The sequence below is a fragment of the Rhipicephalus microplus genome, chromosome 7 (genome assembly GCF_043290135.1).
Source record: "Rhipicephalus microplus isolate Deutch F79 chromosome 7, USDA_Rmic, whole genome shotgun sequence".
NCBI classification, from domain to species: Eukaryota; Metazoa; Arthropoda; class Arachnida; order Ixodida; family Ixodidae; genus Rhipicephalus; species Rhipicephalus microplus.
Genome location: NC_134706.1, coordinates 14,963,950 through 14,987,898, shown reverse-complemented (window position 1 = coordinate 14,987,898; position 23,949 = coordinate 14,963,950). Strand labels below are relative to the sequence as shown.

The window sequence follows — 23,949 nt, the reverse complement described above, 5'->3', positions numbered from 1 at the left end:
AAAGTGAAGTGTGAAATCTGTTCACACACACACACACGCGCACACACACGCGCACACACACAGACACACAGACACACAGACAGACACACACACAGACACACAGACAGACACACACACAGACAGACACACAGACAGACACACACACAGACACACAGACAGACACACACACAGACAGACACACACACAGACACACAGACAGACACACACACAGACACACAGACAGACACACAGACAGACAGACAGACAGACACACAGACAGACAGACACACACACAGACACACAGACAGACAGACAGACAGACACACAGACAGACACACACACAGACAGACACACACAGAGACACACAGACAGACACACACACAGACAGACAGACACACAGACACACACACAGACACACAGACAGACAGACAGACAGACACACACACACACAGACACACAGACAGATAGATAGATAGACAGACAGACACACACACAGACAGACACACAGACAGATAGATAGATAGACAGACAGACACACACACAGACAGACAGACAGACAGACAGACAGACAGACAGACAGACAGACAGACAGACAGACAGACAGACAGACAGACAGACAGACAGACAGACAGACAGACAGACAGACAGACAGACAGACAGACAGACAGACAGATAGACAGACAGATAGATAGATAGATAGATAGATAGATAGATAGATAGATAGATAGATAGATAGATAGATAGATAGATAGATAGATAGATAGATAGATAGATAGATAGATAGATAGATAGATAGATTTCAGAACTTATTGGCATTAATTTTTCCATTATAAGTAACTGATAGAAAGGGAAAAATGAAAATGCAAGTCTTGTTTTATGATTTCGCACCGACACTTCAGCGCCTAAGTGTCCCCGCGACATCACGTATTTTAATGTTTTGCGTATCTTACCACATTGTTTCTATGAAACCACCTGAAACTTGACTTCCGCTGGGAAGCCGCTGGGTCCCAGAGAACACAACGTATACAATTCTAATCAATAAACGATTATGTAGCCATTAAAAGACCCTGAAAACCTGTAACGATACTGTGATCAGGGGCAGGAAGTTCGAAGGGGTGTTGCTATATAGTCATTTATTTTCGCGTGTTTTGCCATGGTAAAACACGGTAAAATAAATGACTATATAGCGACGGTAAGCGCACCTGCCAAGCATTTTCTCACTGCAAGGAGAGAACCTTCGGTATTGTGAAATTCTTATTTACTCATGAGAAGAATGGTTCTTCTCTATAGCGTCTCTTTAAAAGGCAGAGTTGTTATTTATCGGTACAAGTGAACTGTAGCCTTGATTGTGATTATACTTTTCAGACCAAGTGTCGGGTAGCAGCGTGGACTGGGCATACGAGGCGATGAAGGTGACCAAGTCGTTCGCCTTGGAATTACAACCATCGTGGTACAGGTTCCAGGGAAGTCTGGGTTTTCTGCTTCCAGCGGAGGAAATCTACCCCGTCGTCCAGGAGACGTGGGCGGGAATCAGGGAGGCCGTCGCCTAGGTCATGGTCCTGGCACACGGCTCTCAATTAACACTCTGTATAGCTCCGTATCAAGAGTCACCCTCTTCAGCAGCGCAGAACACTTCCCAGAAACTCTTCCCAGACCCCCATTTGTACAATACGCAAAAGGGACGAGGCATCTGCATAAGCCACATACTATGGAAGCACCACAATCAGCAAATGTACTCCTCAGAACCACGCCGGGAGCGATTACGGAAAAATTCAGCTCCAACCTAAAGGATCAAACCTGGACCATCCAGCCGGTCACTGAGACTACAAGAAAACGAAGCCTCCTGTTTTTCATCTGGGCGGTCTGGCCCGGACCAGCAACTAGCCGCATTTCGAAATACAGTTGTTTCACTCAATCCCTCACCTCTCCCAAAATTCCTTCTGTGTGCCTCTCCAGAACCAAACCTCAAATGCGCATGCGTGCGCGGCCACACTGAGCTGCCGTTCACCGGCCATCACAAGGAGTGGAATCAAATACAGTAAAAGTTGTGAGCCGGCCTTGATTGCACGCTTTTTTTTTTTTAGCGTTGCGGTTCCAAAGAACTGCCTACTCACACAGCTTGCAGAAACAATTGTGTTGGTCTTGGCTTTTTCGCAGTTGCGTATACACATTAAACGCTGAACACTGCAAAAGTGCTCAATGAATGCGTCACAGCCCGTGTTGTCGTAGTTTAAAACCACATGCATAGTGATTAGCTTTAACGTCCTTATGAATTATGGGAAGACCTTCACATCTCGATATAGCACCGGCCGGCTCTCTGGTCCGATGTGACAAGGAGTAGAGTTACTGTATATGCTACCTTTAGGTAGTAACCTAAAGGTATCATATACAACAACTCTAAGAAGGAGACACTCAGAAACGAATGAAGCCCTGGCGAGAAAAATGCGCAAAATAACAAAGAAATTGAGTTGTTCTTATAGCTGCAGACCACCAGGAGGACGAGGAGGTAGAGGAAGAAAAGCAGGAAGGTCAACCAGGCGAGCGTCCGGTTTGCTATCCTACACCGGGGAAAAAGGACTGAGGGATGAAAAAACAGAGGAAATGCGCCTCCACAGCTCTATGTGCAACTGTACGTGAAGATCACGTCGTAGAATCAGCGCAGCTTCTTGTGGTCGACTATGTACCATCGAAGCGAAATAAACATGCTTGGCAGAGTGTGTCTAGCGGTATTCCTGCACTCCGGTCAGTGCTCTAGTCTTCTGTTACGACGTATACTTCTCAATTACTACATCACTGTGGAAATCTGGTTTTCATTATTGCCTTTCGTGCGAGTTCGCCAGTGTCGACACATACCATAAGCCATAGGGTGGCAGTCCCAGCTGGAAAGTTGCAAAACAAGTTCAACACCGGCCGCATGAAAGAAATGACGACGTAATCAATACAATGCAAGAACGGAAAATTTGGCGAGTCGGAATATTTGAAAGCTTAATGCAGCGCTGAATGACGTAGACCCAGAAAGCAAAGGAAAAGCGCTTATGATATATGACGACAATGATCTTCTCTTCCTGCTGGCACTCTCCCAAATAAAGGGGATGGGCCAAGCACCGGATATCAAGATATTTTATGTCAGAACCTGAGAATCTAAACTATAACCGAAACATGGAATAAATGAAGACGCCCAGCAAGCAAGTGGTATCTGGGCTTTCTGATAGAAAACATCTGGGCTTTGTGATAGAGATAATGGAGGAATTTGAACTGGAATATGAAGTGATAAAAATAGTATATTATGTAAGCTTTCTTGTTTCATTTAAATAATCGAATATAACCGAGCAGACACCTCTGTGGCTATACAACGTAATCAAGTACCATGGAATGATAAAGTTACTCATTTATTGCTAGTCCTCACACTTGAAGTCCTACAAAGTATCTTTTTCTTTGACTGAAATATTATTACGCGAGTGAGGAGTCACTTGCACACCGTACACTATTTACAAGACATATTCACAACAGTGGTCGCACAACCACGGCTCAGCTTAGAGAGCAAGCTTGCTTGCTTTGTTTGTTTGGACCCCGTGAACACTGGCGCATGCCCACTCTCGAGGATTGGCCAAGAAAACCGGTCGTAGTCTATATGTGCATGCTATTCAGTGATTGTCCCCTCTAAAGAAAATGAACGAAGAAAAAAATTGCAAATTATATTTTAACAATAAATAAAAGAATAATCAAATAACAATGAATCAATAAACAGAAAAAAATGAGATGTAATGCCATATCGAAAGACTGAAATTTTGAGCTGAGCAGGCAGCAAGCTCTGTTTGTTTTGTTTGTAGCCTAGAATCCGTGGCTAATACCCATTCTGGAGTCTCACATGGACGATAACTGCACTATTGCTTACTCTTCGTTCTCTTCATCGGGCGAAACCACACATGGTCAGGAGGCTGACAATATGCACCGGAAGCAGTATTGTATACAGAATAAAAAGAAATGCCATGTTGTTTCGATTTCGTTGCAATGCATGCAACGTGCTCCCCAGACGCGCAGCAAACTCGGAACAGTAAAGAAGATCTCGTACGCTATCCTGATCTTAGGAGCAGCACAGAATACCACCGCAGCCGAAAAAAACTAACCTCGGTGGTCTGGGAGGGTGAAGAGGCTTGAATCAAGCTGCGCCAGAGACAGTTCAAATCCTGTATCTGTAGCCGTGGCCGTAGATTATACTAGAAAGTTAAAGGACTTCGTGTCACGGCAACAAGCTGTCTAGCTCAAGCAATTGATTTTTGAACGAAGAGGACGAAGCCGGAACTATAGGCGCGTGCCTGTCGCGTTCACTGGCATCCCGATTCGTATATGCCTGGCGTCCGTCACGACCGACCTGCTGCACCAAGGCCTGTGAGCTTGTTTTGACTCTTATCCATTCACGCAGATTAAGCTCACCGACTCTAGTTCAATGTCTAGGCTGCAGCTGGGTCATCAATTGTTTATGTAATACGAAAGCCACGCAGATTCATGTCGCCCCAGTTGTGCTTAACTTTGACGCGTTGGCGTTGGAGGAAATGAAGAAAATGGGGGCGACCGTATTCCTTGACTTTTGGTTACTGGTATAGTGGCACTCGCACGTGGCGTTCATGTGCCCGGTTCGCCGTGGCCCTGTTGTTCTACTTGGGCTAACGTTGTGTTTCATTGGCGCTGTCGTAGTAAATCACGGAGGCCATGCAGAAGGAAGCGCGTAGTTGAGAACTCCTTCGCCAGGTGCCGCAACGGTCCTCACAAGAATACCGTCTGCTCTTTCAGTTAACTCGGTTTTTTCATCATTGTTTGTTAGGCGTTAATGTAAACTTCTGGTCTGGTATTATCTCGTCACTAAGTTGCGACGACGAAGAAAAGGAAAACGCCTCCGTCAAACTCGGTTTCCAGTAGAAGGAACACTCGAAGTGCAGCGAAAGCGGCAAACACAGACGTCGGCAGTCTGCTCATCGAATTAATGCATCGGCTTTTAGGACACGTTGACTTCGCACACGCAAACGGGAAAGCGGATTTTTCACGAAGGAAAGGCAGCGAGCGTACGCGGCTGTTCAGACCAATCCACAGAAGACCTATATACTACGACCGACCGCGTTGCCTTCTGCCCGCTCCACCGCGGGGGCGGAGCAATTCACCGATGACGGTGGACGTGTCGCTATATTGCTTCACTACGCGATACTGCGCCTCGGGCCCCGATTGAGTGCGGCCAAAGCAGCCAACTTCTCTGGAATCTGTCCGGGTCGGTGGTCTAGTGGCTAAGGTACTCGGCTGCTGACCCGCAGGTCGCGGTTTCGAATCCCAGCTACGGCGGCTGCATTTCCGATGGAGGCGGAAATGTTGTAGGCCCGTGTGCTCAGACTTGGGTGCACGTTAAGCACCCCCAGGTGATCAAAATTTCCGGAGCACTCCACTACGGCGTCTCTCATAAGCATATGGTGGTTTTAAGACGTTAAGCCCTACATATCAATCAATAAAATCTGTCCGGGCGCGATCCGGGGCAAGCGGCCGCAGATTTTCCGCTCTTGCGGATAATCCACGTCGGCTTTCCGGCATTGTGCTCGATGTGAACGTGCCTTTATGCATGTGTCACAGTCCATTTAGGGTTATCGCTGACGTTCGCGTACAGCCAGAAAGGTACTCAAACACGCGCGTCATCCATGCAACGATTCGGCGTCTGTATTTAGTTATGAAAGTTAAGACAGACGCAAGACTATCGTCTTTCGACGACATTTGCAGCGTAACATGCAGATACGGGGCAATTTTTTTTTCAGATAGCTCTCGCATGACAGCTGCAATGCTGACTCAAGGAATTCACTTTTTTTTTCATTCACAGCTACGTCGAAGTAAGCTACTGAAAAGCGTAGACACACTCGTTATAATGAGGTAAGTGTGCCTTCTACAGGCTCATAGCATGAGCTCACTTTTTTTTAAAAGGTAAAGCACAAAACAAAATTGTAGTATTGTTAATGTGTGTATGGAAATGTAAAAGTGCGTGCATGTGTTTGGGTGTGTGTTGTATGTTCGCGTGCGTGCGTGCGTGCGTGCGTGTGTGTGTGTGTGTGTGTGTGTGTGTGTGTGTGTGTGTGTGTGCGTGCGTTTAGAAATGTACGTTTTGCGCATTTGAACAAAAGCAACGGACAATGCGCATGACGTACTACATTACTTACTTCGTCAAGTTACTTACTGCAGTAATGTTTAGTGCCTGCTTGTTTAGTACCCAAAGCATGAATTGAACTGAATCATTGAACCTCTGTGTAATCATTCAACCTAAGTATAGTTGGACGAGCCTTGAACATCCACATGTTGGAGTTCGAGTCGAAATTGTGTAATTCAACGGCAACGTAGCATATATACGCTGTGATGTTGTTCCCCATCAGATTCACTGCTGTGTTGATCACTGACGTAGTCAACGTTGGCGCTTCACGCATATCCTGCGCGCTCTTATGCACAGGCCCGATATTCCCAAGGATCACCTCATCAGCCCCGACTACAAGTTGCGTTGGCTGACGGCTGCCAGTCTGGCAACGTTCCTCGTCCTCTGCATCGCCGTCACTGCCTACTTCATATACGCTGGTAGGCACCTCTTCGCTTATACGAGGGAAACGCTACAGCACACGAATCCCGGCTGCGGTGGCTGCATTTCCGATGGAGGCGAAAATGTTGTAGGCCCGTGTGCTCAGATTTGGGTGCACGTTAAAGAACCCCAGGTGGTCGAAATTTCCGGAGCCCTCCACTACGGCGTCTCTCATAATCATATGGTGGTTTTGGGACGTTAAACCCCACATATCAATCAATCAACGCTACAGCACACGAGCAGGAAGTAATGCGAGTAATGCTGCTGAAGTATATAACACTGAACTAAGTTACCAGCTTTTTCAAAAAAAAAAAAAAAACAACGACAAAGCGCAGCTCCCCGGACCGTAGCCAAGGAAGGTGCCTTGTCCCCACCCTCGAAATTCAGAGACGGGGCGTTGTGCCAGAAATAAATAATGAAAACAGGTGTTTTTCACAAACAGCGAAAACATTCGGCAAGTGTATCCCCCCCCCCGCTAAAAAAAAAAAAAAGATGCATGACCACGGGCGTGGAAGCATATCTACTATGAAACCTGAGTATATGCGTATCACGGTAACTCAGTAGTTAGCGTACGTAAAGATTACACTGCATCATGTCGTTTTGACGTCACAGATCACCAAAAGTTTCAACGACATTCTAACGTCATCGCGATGTTCCTAAGAAAGCGCACTACACGACGTCACACAATTACGTCGTCAGACGTAACCTGCGTCTTTCCTGGAGGTTACATGATCGGTATTCTGAATCGCGAACGCGACTATAATGAGGCATTTAACGCGCGTTTCGATACCAGATATAGCAGTCCAGCTTGCTCCTAAGGGAGAGTCGAATCATCTGAACTGCAAAAACGTTTATCTCGTAGTGCGTAGGCCGACGTGCATCAAGCGTTTTCAAACTAAACGTTCCATCTTCTTTCCGTAGGCTCGTCGAGACCGAGCCGTAAGTACACACTAAAAAAAGTTTCGCCTATTACGTTATTACTTTTACCTGCAGCGGAGTATTGCAAAACTCCACTTTTAACCTTCTAATCCGATTTTCCTTCTTCAAGTTACAATTACCTCCTATAGCATCCCATATACTTCTCTGGGCTTTATTGTCTGTTAGCTCTCATTATTATTAAACCGACGGAAGAGAATTAGAACGGACAAGAAATACAGCCAGAAGCACGGTGGAACAGTTCTACGGCATTTCGGGTATCGTGATTGCTTGATTGTTCAGGGTGTCCCACATAACTTGAGCCAAGAATTTGAAAGTGAGGGGCACTTAGGAGGCGAAATGAACTAAACGCATACTACTCGCACTAGCCCTATAGGTACTGAGGCTATTTTTCTATTTCTCCCCATATTAATTGTTCAATAATTTCTTAATTACCTAATTTTTTTGTTATGGGCCACAAACCCAAAATATGAGCACTGAGATGTAGAGCACTTTCAGAAACAACCGACTAAATTGTCTCCTGTACGATACGTCTCGCGCTGTAATTGTTTCCACGTTGTAAAGGAAGCCCGCGAAACGTGAAAAGAAGCCGTGTGACGGCCCGCGAGTGCACTGATATAGTTCTGCTATAGACTTCCTTTACAACGCGGAAAAAATAACGGCGCGAGACGTATCGTACAGGAGACAATTTAGTCGGTGGTTTCTGAAAGTGCTCTGCATCTCAGTGTTCATATTCTGGGTTTCCCGCCCATAGTATAAAAGAATAGGTAATTAGAAATTATTAATTAATTAGTATGGGGAGAAATAAAACAAATAGCCTGAGTACTTCCAGGCTATAGTGCGAGTACTACGCGTTTCGTTCGATTCGCCTCCTAAGTGCCTTTCGTTTTCAAATTCTTGGCTCAAGTTATGTGGGACACCCTGTTTACATCCCCGATGCGTTATTGTTTAGCGTGTCACAATCCCGGTACAAGGTGGAGTCGACGCCGTTAACTTACTACTCTTCTTTTTTTGTTTTTTTTACAGCTACCCCCTACCGTCACCCACGGTTACTATCTCCACGAGCACCAAGTAAGTATGCGCCAGTTCGTCTGTCGCATTCTTAAGCGCAGCGAATGCGTTCATGAGGACTTATGAACATCGCCCGTCACCTATAGCGTACTTGACAACGCTTTAAACGCCGACCTGATAGTGCGAATTCCACGGCCTTCTGTGTTCCTCGTTCAGCTTGAACAATTTATAGCTTGACACTGACCCCCGTATTCACAAATGCTCCTTCACTCAAGAGCTCTCCTCGACTTGAAAAAGCCGACGGGAGCGCCATCTCTTGGCAGACCAAGTCACTGCATATCGGCAATATTTTGCAGCGGTTTATTTATTAATTTATTTATTTGAATACTTTCCATGCCCGAAGGCTTTACAGAAAGGAGTGGGGGTTATACAACAAAAAGTAAGCGAAATGTTACAATTGCTGCAAAATGGAGAGTTAGAAGTTTGCAGGGTCGATGAGGGATGCGGTGGCAGCGGAAAGGCAGTTCCAGTCTTTGCTTGTTCTGGGAATGAAGGAATTACTGTAGTGGGTTGTTCGGCAAAATGGCACACCTACTTTAAAGCAACGATCGAAACGAGGTGAAATGTAAGAGGGGGAAGAGAGAAGGCTCTCTTTTAAAGATGGATTGTAATGATAAATTTTATGAAAAAGAGAAAGGCGAGAGCATTTTCGACGGAACGATAAGTCGGTTAGGTTCAGAGTTTTTTTCATGGCTGTGACGCTGGCATGACGGGAATAATTGCACAAAATAAAACGGGCTGCGCGGTTTTGAACGGCTTCTAGAGTGAGAGTTCTTGGGAAGCGCAGCGTCAATTTCCGTCGAGCGGCGGCGCAGGGCTCAACTCAGTCAAGTGGAGGATGGAATTCGAGTCGAGGAGCGTTTTTGAATACGAGGGTGATTCCATATGCTTTAGGCGCTTCCCTCATAGCACCTTTGACTGGAGGACGCATATTTGCGGCTATGAGGACACATAGCTGAATAAATATTGTCACAACTTTGAGCACCCTTTACCCTTTCAAAAAGATATTGCTGCTGACTGTATTTTTATACGGACATTTATTGATGGACGCGCTAAGCAAAGCTGATGTAACAGGACTTGCGCTGTCGTCTGTCTTGTCATTGTTTTCGTGCTGTTTTATTTTTTACTCTGGATGTGTACCAAGAAGCTCAAGTCGCTTCCTTACCATATTATATACCATGCCAGCCTATGGTACGTTCTGCCCTGATCCCTCCTCCTTTTTCTTTTCTTCACCGTGCAGTCGCTTCTTCGTCAGCATTACTTTCCCACCTCCTCCTACGTTATACTATACTAGACATCAAATTGTTGGTTATCTACTGATGTAATACAGTTCATAACTTTAAATGACATGAGACAATTTCAGAAATTGATTTTTATGTTTGAAAGCTATATATGTATTCGTTTTCTTTCTTGGTGTAAGTAGCGATTATAGCAGTATTGTTTAACTTCTACATGCCAATTCTCTGCACTTCATGTGATACTAAATGCACTAAACGTACATGTGTGTGATGTATCTATTTGCTGCATACCTTATATAAGAGGTCCGAATCTTCGTGAAGCTGGAATAGCCCCTTTTTGTTCGGGCCTTCCTCCATTTGTTATGGAAAAACATTCCAATTAAAATAATTTACTGTACCATTTCATACACGGCTATTCCCTGCTTCCACATCGCTTTGCACAGCTGGGCCGAGCTTCTTGCAGTCGCCACCACGATCAGAACTCAAAGCTTAGTAACGTGAAAATTTGGGTGATTCGGTAATTTTGGCGAGTCGGAGGCCCTACGTGGTGAACCACAGTGCAACCCCGAGACGAGAACAATGGGAAGGAGGAACCACAGCGTTTTGTGTCCTTCTTTTCGTTGTCCACGTCTCGGTACTGCGCTATGGTTCATCAACTCTTAAAAAGGTTCGCTGTTAGAACAACGCTGGTAAGAACGTAAAAAAAAAAAAAAACATGAAGCCTTGTCTCATACAAGCGCGCGCTATTAAAGCAGACATTAGTCCTGATTTAACACTCCTGTCATTACTAGACAAAGCCACAGAAATCTAACACAGTTTATTCCATTTCTAGACTTTGTGAAAGGCTTCCTCCGCATACACCATTATAGGCGTTTCCTCTCTATAAAAATTGGTCCTATATTGTGCGCTGTTCAGCTGTCATGCAAAGGTAGGGGTAGAGTGGGTGCCCCCTATCGATTATTACAAAAAGCCCCCCCCCCCCCCCCTCCTTGCGCCTCTGCACGCCTGTTTTTAGGGACGAAGCTCCTTAAGGCGTGGGCTGTGCGTCCCCTGTATGTGGCCACCTCTAGTTTAGTTCTTGCAGTGTTCACTAGATGGCGGTACCATCTCCTGTATGTAGCCACCTCTCGTGTAGTTCTTGTAGTGTTTACTAGATGGTGGTACTTGTAGCTGATGATGAAAAGATGCAAGATGTTATAAACTAGATAGCGGTACTTGTAGTTGATGAAAGAGGCGAGATGTTATAAAGTAGGAATGATGTCACATATGGCGCGTGTCATTGGTTGAAGGCAATCGTTCGATTTAGTGCGGCGACGTACGCTAGGGGGAGCGATGTAATAAAATGGAGTGGGCAAAATCTACAGAGGATTCATGGTTTACCAGGTTTACCTCCGGAGCTTCGCCCACTCATCATCATTCACTTCGTGGATATGGCGGCACTTTTTCGTCACATCTCATGTTTAGCGATTTCTCATCGTAGTGAGACGTTGTACCTTTTACACCCTATACTGCGTCTTTGTGGCCGTGAAATCGTCATCGCGTCACCAGAAATGTGAGCAGCTCTTCGCTTTTTTTTTTCAGCGCCAGCAGACGAACGTGGCGGCTCAGGTAAATTACACTCCTGCACATGCAATCGACAGTGTACCGAAACTTGGTGGCTGAGAGTACATTATAAACTGTGTTGCGGAGTTAGTTGTTAACCGACCATCACCTTTACAAAAACGCGCTGGGGTGGCAGAGTATTGGAAATTTGCGCACACCTTATTTGAGACCAAAACTACCTTCTGAACGCCTGTCACGTAACGTTAATTGTATACAATTAACTTTACGCTTCGGAAGTGCTTAGGTATGCTAATTATTTCTTGGGTTTCACCTTCCAAACCCCCAATGCGATTAAGAAGTTCGACGCAACGGGTACCATGCAATAATTTTGGCCTTCAGTGGTTATGTACACATAATTTTAGTGCATCCATGGATGTGCTTGCATCTTTCCCCCATCGCAATGCAGCCATAGCGACCTCAACTTCAAAGCTAAGCAGCTCAATTAAGAATATTAAATCGTGAATTCTTGCTTGTGGAATGCCCATAATGTACTGACCTGTGCTAATTATAACTAGCAAGGCATGCATGTGGGCAACGAATGAAAAAAAGAAAACGGGATCAGTGTGTTTCACATTCCAGAGGCGCTGCCACCAACGGTACCACCGAAAACATGGGTGATTTATCGTAAGTATGGCCTGTATACGGTGAAGCAGTTCTTCTTATTGAGTGTACGGTGTCACGGCGTCATGACGCCGACGAAGGGAGCAGACTGTAGCAACTGTAGGTCGAAGATTAAACTGTTTACTCGACCAAACTTGTGCCGCGTCAACGAAAGTCAAATTACAGCGATACACACTGGCACTTATAGCTGTGAACTGAGCGTTGGCCGTCGATAAACTGACAAGCGGCGAAGCGCGTCGGCGTTTATACAGGTGCCGTCGAATGTTTCAGGCTTATCACTGGTCGTTGCGCAAGCTCGAGAATAATCTCGAGTTTTCGCGTCTTGCGCGTAATCTTAGCAGAACGCGATTTGCAATAATCGCAAACTTTTCTCGAACAAGGAGGCGCAGTTTGCGCCGAGCATTCCCGACAGGCTTTTCGGGCGAAAACCGAATGAAACAAAATTGAAAAAAAAAACGCGCGTGTCAATGGAGAATACACGCTCGAGACGAAAACCTTGAAAGCCTCAATATGCGCGAAAATTTACCATCAGCGTCGGCGTCATTCGAGTGATGCGAAAAATCCGGTGATTACGTCACAATAATGTCGAATCACATGACTTCCCATAATCACCGTCATCACATAATATCATCGTTAGGTCAGACGTGTGTTAACTTAACATGTGCTGCGAAAATCGTAATTTGATAACGTCACATGATTACGTCACGTGCCATCATCGTCTGTTCAATGGCGGGCCGATCTAGGAGGCACCACTAAACCCCATGAAGCGCAGAAGGCTTGCAATTCTGGCGATACCAGAAAACATTCGAAACCACGAAAGTGCGAAAAGCTCTCAGCGGGGAATGAAATGGGAGTGGTACTGTGCCGTCCCCACTCGAAGAGAGTGGCCAGGAGCCGTGTTTTCCTTTCAAGTGCCGCCAACGGAAGTGGGGGAGACGCTTAATCCCCTAATAGGGGCTACTTCCACGTCTTGAAACCCCATTTTCCTTTGTTATGGCCACTTTAAACGGGCACCGCAAACGACCTTCAGAGCGTCATTTGTCATCTTCTCTGTCGGCTCACGGAGAGAGTGAAAGCACCGGTCGTCGAAGGAAGAAGAAATGCCAGGCGGCGGTCAGACTCACCCTACCAGCCCGAGCAACAGCACCGCTTTTTTACGGGGGACTTACTGAGTGCTCGTGAATGTTTGTTAAAATGTGACCGCAATTCCTGTTAATTAAAGTTACTTTTGTTTAAATGTTCACAAGTGTTCGACCGTTAACTGGCTGGATAGCGGACGCTTTGACCCGTCAAATGCGAGCTGCGAGACCAGCATAGGTACAATCGTCAGAGATGAAAAATATTCGCCTGAGCTGATTTTAGAGTGATCTCAGGTGATTGCGTAAAGGATGTTCTTTTTCTCAGGGGGAGCATAATAGATGAAAACAAGGTGAATTAATACCACCACTGAAGGGTTAGTACTGAACCAATCCATAAAAGGTTACGACGAGACGGGGCTTCACAAACTACAGCTTATAACCTAATGTTACATAGTGCCCCGTAAGAGGCCCTTTTCTTTTGCAGTACTCGTGGTAGTGACAAGACGTAGCTTCAATAAAATGGAATCTATAACCTAATATTACATGGCGCTCGATAAGGGGCCATTTTTTTTTTCGCAACAATACTCCAGGTAGGGACGACACGTAGCTTCAAAAAAAATGTAGTCTACTAACTAATTCTAGATGTTGCCCTACAGAAAACCTTTTTATTTTGCAACAATACTGATTTGGTATGACGATCGACTTATGTACCAGACGACGCGCCGATTCGCGTCACGCCCAACGTGCTGCTGTGCGCCACCAGTGGACGCGGGACGGCCAAGCTGTCCGAGGCCCTGGACGCCTACTGCACGCACGTCATCTACACCGGACCGCTGGCCATCAAGCGTTTGCCCGGAACCGGACAGCTCTTGGTCGATGTCAAAGGTGCTCATCTACATACTGCAGTGATGACTCATGCGCCCATAGGGAGTTATACCGATGCATTGCTCCATCGACGAGGCCATGAAGTGTGTGTAGTTGGGGCGGAAGGGTGGGAATTTCGAGACTTCGCTTAGGAATCTTTGGATTTTATTTTGCATATGGATATACACACGCGCACATACAAACTGTTGAGACAGATAAGAGACCAACACCCACGTTGCCTTGGTTGAACTATCCTTTCTTTTTTCGTTGCGTGCCCACGAGCAGCCCCACCTTGCGGCCGCTTCTTCGCACGTACGCCTTGTGCGCAGCATGGTGGTTCCCGCCAACGTATTACCGCGACAGATTCAACACAAACCACGCACAGTCCTAACTAAAGAGAAGCTGAACTTACGCCTCTTTACTGCTTCAGTAGGCGTTCGATACCCTCAAACAGAAACGAGCTTAGAAGCCCGTTTTGTCGTCCTGTGTTTACTCTTGCGTGAATGTGCTTCGGTGCTATACGATATGTCAGTCAAAAGCTTCCACCTAAAGCGACTGTTAGCCACGTTTTTTCGTTTCTGCTTTCACCGCGGGTGCACTCAAGTGTGGCCATCAGTGCCTTAATGCCTCGCAAGACCCTCGAATGCAGTGACCTGGAGGCACATGCCTCAACGAGTGCTACATGTAAATCGCGTTGCTCATGGCAATGACACGTGCGTACGGGAGCGAAGAGTGAAATGACTAAACGATGACAACAGAAACGCTTTGGTCGACGCAGACAACGAGGGCTACCGCGTGTTCTCCGGTCTGACCAGGACCCACGAGCGGTACGTGTCCTTCCGCTGGAAGGCCGCCTCCTGGAACGAGGGCGACGTCCTCCAGACGCTCGTCGCCTACCTGCGCTTCAACAGGCTGCGCGGCATCGAGCTCGTCATGGGCAGCCGCACCGACCGGGCCAAGCTCATACGATTCTGCGAGGTACGTTTGAGACAAGCTTCGTATGACCCAGCACAGTGGGTCGGTCCTTCATGTCATCACCATCATCGCCATGAGCCTGACCACGCTCACGTCAGGATAAAAGCCACTCCTATTTCAGAATGCCAATCAGCTTCGTCCAGTGCTTGCTGCATATCGGAATTTCCGAAATCTCATCAGCCCGCCTATAACTTTCTGCCTCGTCTTCACACGCCTGCCTTCTCGTGAAATCTAGTCTGTTCCTCCTATACCCAGCGGTTATCGTGCCGACACCCCTGCCCATGTCCATTTCTTCTTGATTCCGACTGAGATCTAATTAGCTTAAAGAAGCCAATCAATGAGCTAGCACTGAGAGGGAAAGTACAGAAATTCAGAGTCTCGCTTCAGAACAGGTACTCGGCTCTTAGTGAGGAAACCAACATTAGTGTAGATACAATGAATGATAATGTAGAAGTTGGAGGCAGGGTAGTTAGAAAGGACACTGGCGAGCTTTCCCAGGAAACGAAGAATCTCATTAAGAAGCGTCAAATCATTAAAGTCTCAAGTACAACCAACAAAATAGCTTAAAATTAACAGCATGAAAATAACACAGAGCGGACAGGAAATAGACGGGACAGACGCTATCCCGTCCAAGGGCGTAGCCAGGGTGTGGCACACCGGGCACGTGCAGCCCCCCCCCCCCCCCCCCCCCCGGAAAAAAAATTTCTGGCTGCGCCTAGGCCCGTCTGTTTCCTGTCCCCTGTGCGATATTTTCGCGTTAAAAACCCTGGTGATGAGCGAGACAGAGAACAAGAGACAACACCCGATCCCGAGCCACCTGTCCTTATTCTGCACTTCGTCTTCCTCCCCCTTGCTCTAGCTATCCGCGCGCCGAAGCGCCAGCGTCTTTTTTAGTCATGACACTATGCACAATACACTAGCCCAGTCAGCCACTTAATTATGCAATTAGCATCTAATGATGTCTTGTTGCACTCCTGAATGGTCACGGGAAAGTAACAAAGCAAAACAGAGATGTGAAAGCTTCAGCAAATAATAGGAAAGCTGTCTATGTTTCCCTAGCATAATTTACAAGGTACTGCAACCGTACCATATTTCTCCCCGAATTACTAATAAACTGCGTCCTACCTGAAAATACTACTGAATTTAATGAAAAAATGTGTAAATTTAATGGCTCGCCTCGTTTCCTTTGTTAGGTGCAATATTATTGAGAACTGACATCCCCTAATGAGGTCACGTAGTACGTGACGCCACACAGGCAATAAGAAGAGCGTTCCACACTCGCCGTCAATGCAACAGGTGGCACTGACTGACGCTCCCACGCTTAACTGCACACATATACCCTATATAGTGTACGGTGGGATAACCACCACCGTAGCTCAATGGTAGAGCGTTGGACGCGCTATTCGAATGTCGCGGGTTCGGATCCTGCCGGTGGCAAGTTATCTTTTGTCACTTCTCTTCTTTCACACTTACATTACAAATATTTCTAATAATATTCCCCATTCTTTTCTGGCATAATTGTTTGTTAGTTCTCAATAATATTGTTACTAAATGTGATGGCCCAGGACAATGTGTCCATCAAGTCATCATCATCGTGATATACGATGAATCTCGTTATAACAAACACTGTCATAGACAAGTTTTGGTTGTAGCGAATTAAATACGAACTTTGGCTGGTCATGCTTCATTTAAGCGGCATTTAGTCGTTTTATATGAAACCGAAAACTAGAGCGCCCCCGCAATATTGGCTGAAACTAAAAACAAAAATCGGTTCGCGTAATGACGAAAACACGAAAGGTATAACAAAAATCAAGAGAAATGTTGAACATTTATTCAAAGCCACATTTTCTTCTATTTTTCGAAGAAGTTGCCGTACTTTTGATTATTCTAAAAAAAATTTATTTGACAGGTTCCGCCACGTCATTAGGTGGTGTTTGAAAGGCCACTATGGAATAGGCAACTCTTACCACGTTTACAGTAGCTTTAAAGCCTGCAATGATGCGTTATCGTATCTAGCATTCTTGCACGAGCTAGATTACAGATTTGTGCGAGCCCATTTTCGTCGCTACTGTTACAACTAATTTCGAATATAACGAACTTATTTATGGTCACGGTGTCACTTTCCTTACAGCGATGCCTGACTGCAAAAAAAAAATTAAATAAGTGGTTCGTCGGTATTCTTTATAGCATCAAATAGTTTGCATACGACAGGGCCTTATACTGACACTATCTTTCGCTTTTACGCTTTACCGTGTGTGTCTCTCATCTGTGGCACAGAGCTTCGTGCAGAAGATGAAGACCAACGCGAGCCTCATCTTAAGGGTAGAAAAGGCTGTGCAGCTCAACAAGGGCCTCTTCAAAAAGCTGGCCAGGTAAGGTGGTCTACCGTACTACGCAGTGACATTTACGAGGGCTTTTAAGGTTTTAGCTGATACGGCCACTTACTGCATTTCAAAATAATAGTGATCTTCATTTATCGCGCAGGTTCGTTTGTTTTTGTTCAGCCATTTTCTGTGACACTTCCATTCTTAAGAGATGTTCCGTTGTTCACTTCTGCGAGAACTTTCAGAGCTGTTTTTGCACGCACATGACTTAAAGGAACGGTTACATGACTGATTTTACGGAAAAACAGGCGCACGGAAGTTCCAAACCATGTGCGGGCTACAGCACATGGTTTGAAACTCTATGGTAAGTGCCTTGCAAGCGTTACATATTGCGAAAACTGTGGCAGGTCTACATCACTGACAGTCATGGTGACCATTTTCATCTAACATACCACCATTTAACGCGATTGGAGGATATGCCGAGAAAACTGCAGCCAAGGGTATCTTTCTTCTTTTGTATGACACAAACGCATCTGTATTGTTGTCCCTGTGCCGACGCGTTACGTCACCCGACGATTCGTTGAGTGAAATCAATGCCGACGATAAACCTATTCGGACGTGTGGTTCACACGCAGTCTCCCAGCATATTTGGTCCTGGAGACGCAAGTGGTCAACATGCCGGGACTGCAGACCAGGCGTTTCCCAAACGCGTACCAGCCATTTGCTGGTTCGCACAAGAATGACGTCTACATGGCACGTATCAAGCGTCCTGAATACGCAGGAGCATATTCTTTTTAATTTTTTTTTCGAATGTCACGGAGTACTCTATTACGCATTGCCTTAAGACCCATACGTACAAGTATCGTCTCGGTACAGCTTTATAACAGCCCTCAGAAAGTAACAAACATGCACTGGATTAGCCCGGGAGGGGGGGGGGGCACACCAAGCGCATGCATATGCAGAGCTAGAACACAATACAGCATACTCGCATGCACGGCCCCCAGTACGTATCAAGGACGTGTCCATTGAAAGAAAGATCTGCTTATATCCCTGTAAACAATTGCTCCATAAGAATAGCTTTATGCTGTCAAAAGACTCTTCCAGCACAACAGTTCCGATGCCCTTTCCCTTTCAAAAAGTAGAGAGGCGCACACCTAACGAAAATGTCCACGTGACTACATCAAGGCCTCTCTCCTATAGTATCTCAAGAAAACCACACTATATTAGGATCATGCATTATCTCATTACGTATATGAGAGCTAACCTTTCCTTCTCTACGGGCCTCACAGAGGTACCGACTGTGGCAGGTGCACCCGTGGCGTCGACACCTGCACCTGGACAATGTGTGCTTCACTATATCCATGGCTGTCATCAAGGCCCGGAAAGGTCCTACCAAGAACAAAGTTCTCGAGTACTCTTACACCAGCATAAAGGAGGTACGAGTCTATAGATATGAGTATGGGCGGGTCCATGAGGGGTGCGGGGAGGCTGTCCAACGCTCCCCATAATAATCGTTAATGTTTGCATCCATTGCTGAACTTGTTTTCTTTTGGACCAACGGGGGTGAAATGGTTGGTAGTTAAACTTCGCCACCCCTCATGCAGAACCTTGAGAATGTCTACGCACCTTGCCAACGAACACTGCCTGGCCACTGTCATAATGATCTCTATAGGCTGTTTTAAACATGCATGCCCCCTCCCTTCAAATACACGGCCGAGGCTGTGATGTTAGCTTCTGTACTCCCGTGCAACATGCAACAGTTCAGCAAGGCAGTGATGCTTCTCTCGATTGAACATGTCTATACGTATGAATGCACTTCACAGCGCACATTTTTTGCCGTGTTCATCCATGCGTGCCGAGTTCAAAGAAGTTTGGACTGCACGAGCAGAAGACTCCTTTCTGCATAGACATAGGTGTGATCAGCGTTTTCCATTAGTCGAACGAATGCGGCGGGATTTAGGCACAATCAAGAGTTCCAAACAGACACAGACGAGAGCTGATTTTAAACTGACTTCTCTAATAGGCGGCAGGAGGACAAAGCCTCAACGTAGCGCCCCATACCCTCCCCATTGCTCAGTGTCGACTGAAGACAATAATTTCGCAATGAATTCAAAATGAAAAATAAGCGATGACGTCCTTCCCAGAATGGCCTGCCTTGGGGCCCCTGCTCTCTATAGGCAAATGCGTGAAGTCAGCAGCAACATCAGGTGCCCTAGGTAGTCATTTTGAAACCTGCATCACCACGACGTTCCACCTTGACCAACGAAAACACAGGGTCCGACTTAGCAAAGGTATGGGAAATAGCGCCCATGTAGGAGGGGAGGAGGGTGGTGCCCTCTCCCGGTCCATCTGTGGAATTGTGTACGTGTATTGGTACAACATTGTGGTGCAACTCATGGTACTAAATGCCGAGCATAACTGCATCAGCAAAACATTGTAGACGCACGAGTACACAGTGGCTCAGGTAGTCAAATTACGTGAAGGATGTACTGCATGGAAAAAGTAAGAGTCACAACTGTTCAAGTTGTTCAACTTTGCTCACCGCAGCCCTGCGAGCAGAGCTCCATGAAGAAAGGCGTGGATTGGAGAGCTCTCTCCCGGTTTCGCGAGAACAGGACGATCTACTACGCCTACGACAACAAGCAGACCTTCACCAACAAGGTTTGTAAGCAGTGAGGGCTAATACGAAGCTGTTCGTCATTTTTAATCAGCTATAGTTCGACCATCGAATACATATGCATTGTATTTCTGCGTTGTGGTTGAGAAAGCCTAACATTGATCATGGGTTACGAAATCCAGCGTTGGCGACAGGACCATCAATGGTTCCAATATTTTGTTATGTTGGCATCCACTGCTACGAGCTCTATATGGTACCGTGGCGTTTCTGAGCTTGTCCAATTAGACCACCAAGGAGCTTCTAGCGGCTTGGCGCACAAAACTTACTGTGTGCCTTCGATTCCTCCCCATCCACCATCAGCGTCATTCGGTCCTTCATTTCCCTAATGAAAGAATTTATTTTGCATGCATGTTCGACGTAGCATTAAAATACGTGTTCGGCACGGAACTTGTTGCATGACTAGAACTCTGTAGGGTCTGCAAAGGAAAAAAGAATAGTACATATATGTGTGCCAGTTTCGGTGTTCCGTTTAGCCGCAACTACTGTGGGCAGAGGAGATTAAGGAGTTTGCGGGTATAAATTGGTAGCAGCAAGCACAGGACCGGGTTAAGTGGCGGAACATGGAAGAGGCCTTTGTCCTGCAGTGGACGTAGTCAGGCTGATGATGATGATGATGATGATGATGTCTGTTCCTGACTTTCGCCCTTTGAACATCAGCTCCATGTATAAGGCCGCGTTCACACTGAGCATTCCGGCCGCCGAAAGTGCTCCGAATCCGGTTCGGCAGCGGCGAGATCCGTCGAAAGGGCCCTCTCCGCGCCGATCGCTCTCGGACAGATTTTTGCGGCGTCTGCCGCCGAATCGGTCACCGCGGACCAATAGGAGCGCTAGTCAAGGAATTTCGAAAAATGGCAGCCAAGCCCTACTCACTTGTTATACCGCAGTGCACGTAACTGAATGTTGAAACCAACGGGAGTTTAACCTACTCTGTGCCTACTTCGCCTCCGTATTTCGTGAAAGAGGTGACCGAGCTTGCTGTTGGCGTGACCGAGCTTGTTGCGGTCTTGCAGAGCAAAACTAACCAACCAACGCCGCTGGCGTCGGTGGTTTTTTCTGCTATTGGTGCATTACAAAACAGCCACTTGCCAGCAAAGTAAGCAGTACTGTCTTTTCTTGCTTCTTGCGTACGAGAATCGTCAAGTATAGACCACCGGATAGCGTAGTAGCGTTTGCGAGCCGCGACAACAACCGGGTGACAGCGCATCCATCCCGCGTTCGCCCCGTAGTAGATGGCATATTCGGCGGCGCGGGGCGCGTCCAGTGCGAACGACGCTGTGTTTCGGCGGCAGGAGAATTTCGGTCTCTATAGAAAGCGTATGTTTCAGTGTGAACTAGGCAATAGGCTCCTGCTCCGTCACATAAAACACCGTTTCTTAACTACCATGTCGTTACGATTATTGTCGCAGCTGTGGCGGCTGGCGCACGAGTTCCCTCGGTACTGCGTGGCCGCTTACGACGTGGAAAAGGACGACTTCGAGGGAGTCTGCCCCAAGAAGAGCGTGCCCCTGCTAGGCGTCGTCAGGAAGCTCGTCACGTCCACAGTGCGAGCCAGGCTGGATTGACGCGAAGGCTGGATTCCCTGTGCTTGGTCAGGGACAGCTGGTCGGGCACGACCATACGGGCCAAGACCGTGAAATCTTATGAACGTGACGGGATCTCGGACGCCTGCATGCGTGTGGCGTCAGGTTTTTGTAAAGCAACAAAGTATTGGAAACTATGAGCCTTTAGCGTTTTATTCGCTGACGTATTGTAGTCTTCCCCCTCCCCCTTTTTTTCCGACGAAGGCACGCCGGTGTGTTTGTAAAGCTTATGCCGTGGAAGGTGCAAGTACTTCGTACAACATGTGCATTTTTCTAATATGTAATAGCCGAAAGTTCAGAATAAAACATGTTGAAGTGAGAACCTCATATGTTGGCAGCAGAAAGCACAAGACCGGGTTGATTATCGGGTTGACTGACGCCACCCATTGGCGTGGGCCGATCATGGGACTACTTGACTACGTCCTTTGCCCCGCAGTGGACGTAGTCAAGCTGATTATGGTGCCTCGTCAAAGGGGAAAAGGAATCATCGGTCTAGTGGTCGTCGACATAAAGCAACAAAAATCTTTATCGTCATCATCACCTTGCTTGTACCTCTCGGAAGACCCCATGCAGTACAAAGTGTTGAGCACAATCACCACCTAAATACTCATCATTATGATAACGACGTTAATGATCATCACCTTTGTCCTAACCATTAAAAAAGATACCGTGATCAAGATTATGACCATCGAGGCCCATGTGGTTATATTTACGTACACATAAAAAGTGCCAAGGTGGTTAAAACTTCCGAAGCTTTACGGCGTCTCTCGTAATCATATCGTGGTTCTGGAACGTTAAATTCCAACCATTATTATTAATAATATTATCATCTTATTATTGAAGACTATGACCAGATTTTAGGCAGATAAATACTTAGTTCATTCCATTCATATCAAGCACCCTCGATATAAACACAAATTAGTGGTTAAGAAGGGTTATGAATTACGAGCAGCACGATAATCTATAGAGAGAATAAAACGTTTATTAGATTTTCTGCGCGAATATATCGGTGAGTGAAATTCTTCGTCCGGGATCCCATTGGCGTGGGCCGCCGTCCTCGCACGTTTTCGCGAGGGCCTCTTGGGTCTTCGTATCCACACGGGGACACAAAAGAAGCAACCCCTGCTGGCGCTTTCCGAGTTCGTTGACGTCGGCCGTTGAGGGGCCGCTATGGTATCCTCGTTGCGGTCAGATGTAACAGCGAAGCAGTTTAGCATATTGCATTCACCCTCGGCTCTGCGTGTGGACACACTTCTCACGTATACAGGAATTCTGTAACACCAAATACCCGAAAGACAAAACTTCCACTCGCAGTGCCAAACATCAGTGAGGAATCGCAGGTAGCGTGGCGTTGCCCACGAATCCTGTCCTACCTCGATCCGTACGTACTGTTTAAGGTGGATCCCGACACACAACACGCACCGCATGCGGTGCAGGTTCTGCGCAAATAAAACAGCCACCTTGTACCGCGAGGTACGGGAACGTCCCCAAAATCCCCCTTTGCAAGCCAGCACGCAACACAACATGAAAGGGTGGGAGGCAGCTCAGTCCAGCTGTGATTCGAACACCCAAGAAAACCTCGTGAGACATGCGAGTACAGCGGCCTACTCCAAGTGGGATCCCAGACTAAGGATCCCACTCACCGATCTACTCGTGCTGAAAATCTGATCAACGTTTTAATTTCTCTCTGGCAACGCTGTCCTTGTTATTCGATCTCAGATAACTATCGTCATAATAACTGGTATTAGCCACAAAAGTTGGGTAAGTCCCACTCTTCACCTGTGGTCCACTAAACATAAGACGGCAAGCGTTAGCCCAAAAGTGTCTGCGAGGCGATGGTGGCAAGCAGAAGACCTCGACTGCGTACAACGAGAGAATACTAGGGAACCGGAAAGGCAATCGGGATTGCGAGCAGACCTCGGAACGATGCAAAGATTACTCCAATGACGACGTGTGAGATCAATTAACGGTTCGAACCCTTGGTGTCATCGCAAGTTTCTGTTTGGAATGATGAGAATATTCTACCATCAAGGTTTTCCCCGCCGAATGTTCCTGCAGTGCCTCCATGAATCCTGCCTAAACCACCTGCTTGTCTTACGATACCTGGAATCACGAAGAAGTCACTCGTTTCTTCTGTTGGCCTCAGACAACTGACCCTACATCACATTTATACAACGTGCGGTGATTTTATGCACGTGTACACCGACGGATCCACCACGCTAAACACCTCCGCCACAGCCTTTGTCATCCCGGACACGGATATCGCTCGACGATTCAAAGTGGACCATAAAACCACATCAACTGCCGCAGAGCTTGTCACTAACCGGGAGGCGATAAGATTTATTTCCGGAGAGCGACCTCGAGCCTGGACGATTTTCTGTGATGCCAAACCCGCTTTGCCAGCCATT

General features: G+C 46.7%; 4 protein-coding genes across 4 annotated transcripts in view; 3 read left to right on the top strand and 1 right to left on the bottom strand.

Annotated features, from left to right (window-relative positions):
- LOC119179591 (zinc carboxypeptidase) overlaps positions 1 to 1,894 on the top strand; it is a 31,341-nt gene extending 29,447 nt beyond the window's left edge. Inside the window, exon 11 of the mRNA XM_037430708.2 lies at positions 1,345 to 1,894. Within this exon, the coding sequence (XP_037286605.2) occupies positions 1,345 to 1,529 (185 nt within the window). The 3' untranslated portion in view covers positions 1,530 to 1,894. The remainder of the gene's footprint in view (positions 1 to 1,344) is intronic.
- LOC119179711 (uncharacterized) overlaps positions 1 to 23,949 on the bottom strand; it is a 138,389-nt gene that overhangs the window by 96,619 nt on the left and 17,821 nt on the right. The gene's annotated exons all lie outside the window — the stretch shown is intronic.
- LOC142767177 (uncharacterized) lies at positions 9,760 to 18,082 on the top strand. Its single transcript, XM_075868396.1, has 6 exons — positions 9,760 to 9,772; positions 12,001 to 12,045; positions 13,836 to 14,006; positions 14,764 to 14,963; positions 17,238 to 17,332; positions 17,920 to 18,082. The coding sequence occupies exons 1-6, from the start codon at positions 9,760 to 9,762 to the stop codon at positions 18,080 to 18,082; spliced, it is 687 nt and encodes a 228-aa protein (XP_075724511.1).
- LOC142767299 (uncharacterized) lies at positions 18,392 to 21,711 on the top strand. Its single transcript, XM_075868739.1, has 3 exons — positions 18,392 to 18,720; positions 19,832 to 19,945; positions 21,368 to 21,711. The coding sequence occupies exons 1-3, from the start codon at positions 18,646 to 18,648 to the stop codon at positions 21,521 to 21,523; spliced, it is 345 nt and encodes a 114-aa protein (XP_075724854.1). The 5' UTR covers positions 18,392 to 18,645; the 3' UTR covers positions 21,524 to 21,711.

Excerpts from the sequence above, each read along its gene's own strand:
- LOC142767177 (XM_075868396.1), top strand. Across the intron at positions 14,007-14,763 it reads GCTCTTGGTCGATGTCAAAG|ACAACGAGGGCTACCGCGTG; the intron begins GTGCTCATCTAC and ends TGGTCGACGCAG. Across the intron at positions 17,333-17,919 it reads CTCTTCAAAAAGCTGGCCAG|TCTCCCAGCATATTTGGTCC; the intron begins GTAAGGTGGTCT and ends GTTCACACGCAG.
- LOC142767299 (XM_075868739.1), top strand. The coding sequence starts at position 18,646 with ATGGCTGTCATCAAGGCCCGGAAAGGTCCTACCAAGAACAAAGTTCTC. Across the intron at positions 18,721-19,831 it reads CTTACACCAGCATAAAGGAG|CCCTGCGAGCAGAGCTCCAT; the intron begins GTACGAGTCTAT and ends TGCTCACCGCAG. Across the intron at positions 19,946-21,367 it reads AGCAGACCTTCACCAACAAG|CTGTGGCGGCTGGCGCACGA; the intron begins GTTTGTAAGCAG and ends TTATTGTCGCAG.